The following is a 3,136-nucleotide window of genomic DNA, read 5'->3' as shown; positions in this document are numbered from 1 at the left end:
CCGTCGCCGTCTTCGGTTATTTACTTCCTCGCGAAGAAAGAAACACTAACAGCTTTTTATTACATCATATCGGATTTAACAACGTAATCTTCTTTATATACGCCCACGACGCTTGTCTTCTTTTTAATTATTACAAGGGTATTCAGGAGCGCTTATTGGGAAATCACGAATATTATCGGCTTGGAAAGATGTCAAGGTTGTTCATCACTTCTTGGTATGCATCTCCTTTTACATACTCCTAAAGATGTGATCAACTGAATGTGCCATCTTAGTAGTGTAGAACAATATGTGGCATGATAGATGGTAAACAGATAAAATTGCTCTTTTGAGCTTGTGATTAAAAACAAATATTGACATTTAAAGTTACTGAATAGATAAAGAATGAATGTGACGATTAAATAAAAGCTAATTAGAAGAAGAAATCAACAATATCAGATGTGAATACTCAGTAACGAGAGGTGTCAGGGAGAGGAGTGTCATTGATGAAGTGAATGAAGAGTGAAAGAGAACGTTTTGGTTGGAAGCTGGGAACTTGATGACCAGCCCCTCTCACGGTGGAAAAAGTCAACTTCCCTTTGTACTCTTCAGTGTATCCTCCCACCTCTCCATCTAGGTACCACGGATGCCAAGCCGTTTTGGCGGTTAGATTCATCTTCTTGAGCGAGTATTTGGTGGACGTGACTGGGATTCTCCCGTCCATATCCCCACTGAACACCCAGACGCGGAGACCCTTACCCATCAGCTCCTTGATCAGAGGAATGACTGTGGTGGGACTATCGTTCCACTTCTTTATCACACTGCTGCATGGCATCCATTCATAAGGCAGCTTCGTACCATTCGCGTGCAGGGCTACCTGAACCTCATGCCTGTTCAGGTAGGCCTGTACGTAATTGTCACTACAGGGGTCGAAGTTTCTTATTGTGGTACCTCTCTTGGGGCTGCGAGTGAGCGTGGAGTTGAGGCACAAGGGAGCGTATATGTTGTAGATGTCCAGATAATATGTATTCATGTCGATTTGGTCCGACACCACCGCGCACTCCTCGGTTATCACGCTCGCAGACTCCGTCTTGAGATCGCAGTTATTCTTGAGCTGAAGCAAAGAATCCTCGGAGATGAGCGCGTGACTCTCGAAAAAGTCGTACATGCCCATCAAGTCGGTCTCGTCGTTGATCACCGCGTTTCCTATCAAAATGCCCTTGAGATTGAGGAAGCTCGTCGGGTGATGGGCAAGGATAGTATGGGCTAGCTGAGGAACATAGTGGCCAGCGTAGCTCTCACCGCCGATGTACAAGTCCCTGCCTTTGAACTCTGGGAACCTCTCAAGCCACTTGACCAAAAAGAGGTAGTTATCGGATGCCGTGTTCCTATCCCCATGCTTCTCGAGGTCCGACGTTGTGTTGGTGTACGAGAATCCCACTCCTGCTGGGGATTCTAAGAATAACACGTTCGCAGCATTGTTCCATGCATATCGGTTTCCGAAGAGCGTTTTGCCGTCGCTGTGCACTCTGAATGGCCCAAGCTCTTGTAATGCTCCATATGCCAGTGACGAGCAACCCGGTCCTGTTTATTTCACCAACATATTAACATATTTATTACATATATTACTAATATTAGTAACACATATAGGGCCGAAAAGAAAAATAAAGTAGTCACACCTACAGTCTTTCTAACCAAATCTGGATTTTGTTATAGAGATCTAAATAACTGCTGATCTATTATTAATCATCCTGTTGCTACTAATATTTTAGTCATTTAGAATGTACTATACCCAACTATATGAATAACGAAGTGGCTAAAATAATTCAGAAGTAGAGCTGTGGAACAAAGCACGCCGAGAATAACTCAGCATGCGACTTCTGAAACCCATTGAAAAAGGCAAATAATATATCCAAGTTGTCGTTTTTCCTTTTTCGATTTTTTTTATTGTGGAGTTTTTAGTGTATAGATAAAATAAGATTATTCATAAACATATATGTGGAGTTTGTCATGAATATCTCAAAATATCTTATTTAGAAAATCCTTTTAAATTTTTTGTATTCTATTTCTTATACTTTAAAAAAGAAAAGAAGATATTAACAGAATATCGATCAATCAATGGTTAGTAAGCCACGATTGATACATTTTGGAAATTATATGAACTTTTTATTTCATTGATTAATAAACAAATAGAAAAGGCCAGTCTCGGAATTCGTCAAAGACTCAAAATCAAACTAACATTCCTGTTCATTTTTACAAAAAAAAAAAAAACATTCTTGTTCATCTTTCTTCTCATTTGCTAAATGTACGTAAATACTTATTCATATGAACCGAGATAATAAATTAGTGTAATTCAAGAAAAAGAATATGTAGAAGTTAGTGTGAAAATAATAGAACATAAAGTTAGGAAGTACCGCCGTTGAGCCATATAAACAGAGGAGAAGAATCCTTAATGCTAGAGGAGGCTTCCACGAAATAGTAGAAAAAGGAACGTCCCGCGGATTCGTTGACGGTGACATAGCCACCATACTGATCGAAATCAACTGGAGGTTGCCCGGGCAATCTCCGTATAAGATCTCTCTTTCTTAACTCCTTTTGGTTAACAAAATTAGGGGACGAAGACGGTTTCAAGTTTTTAACCGCCTTGAAATGGGTTGTGTCCACGGAGGAACCAATCCCTCGCTTTGAAAGGTAGAGGCGGCTCAGGGCGTGCACTTGGTTGCTGCACTCGACTTGAGACGACATAGACATTAACAGCAACACATATGCAAGTACAGAACATGCGTGTCTTTCCCCCATCTTCTTATGTCTGTATTGTGTTGAAGAAGAGAAAGAAGAAGTAAAAGACAGTTAAATGGAAGGAGAATGTGGGGTTTGAATCTTAAAACAAGTTTTGCTTTTTCGGACAAAACTTCCAACTATGCAAATGATTGTTTTCTTTCTTTCAAATATTGCTTTATTTTTCTTATTTTTTAGTTACCAACTCAGATTATGCCATGTGGTCATGTGGTCATGAGATATCATGTTGTGCCATGTGGTTGTGACTCGATGCTACAATCATATTAATCCTAATGCCACACGTTATTTCTTTTATTTTCTCACGTAGAACATCTAATTGCAAACAAAAGCACCGTTAAATAAGCCTACTCAATAGTAAGAT

General features: G+C 39.9%; 1 protein-coding gene across 1 annotated transcript; it reads right to left on the bottom strand.

The window, feature by feature from the left end:
• Window positions 1-350: 350 nt before the first annotated feature.
• LOC106449840 (serine carboxypeptidase-like 40) lies at window positions 351-2,924 on the bottom strand. The gene is made up of 2 exons (XM_013891528.3): window positions 2,391-2,924; window positions 351-1,560 (listed from the first exon to the last, which is right to left on the bottom strand). Exons 1-2 carry the CDS (start codon window positions 2,773-2,775, stop codon window positions 446-448), a joined length of 1,500 nt encoding a protein of 499 aa, XP_013746982.2. The 5' UTR covers window positions 2,776-2,924; the 3' UTR covers window positions 351-445.
• Window positions 2,925-3,136: the final 212 nt, after the last annotated feature.

This window comes from Brassica napus, chromosome C6, assembly GCF_020379485.1.
Source record: "Brassica napus cultivar Da-Ae chromosome C6, Da-Ae, whole genome shotgun sequence".
NCBI classification, from domain to species: domain Eukaryota; kingdom Viridiplantae; phylum Streptophyta; class Magnoliopsida; order Brassicales; family Brassicaceae; genus Brassica; species Brassica napus.
The sequence above is the reverse complement of the archived record's forward strand: the minus strand, read 5'-3'. Positions and strand labels throughout refer to the sequence as shown.

Excerpts from the sequence above, each read along its gene's own strand:
- LOC106449840 (XM_013891528.3), bottom strand. The coding sequence starts at position 2,775 with ATGGGGGAAAGACACGCATGTTCTGTACTTGCATATGTGTTGCTGTTA. Across the intron at positions 1,561-2,390 it reads GTTTATATGGCTCAACGGCG|GACCGGGTTGCTCGTCACTG; the intron begins GTACTTCCTAAC and ends TGAAATAAACAG.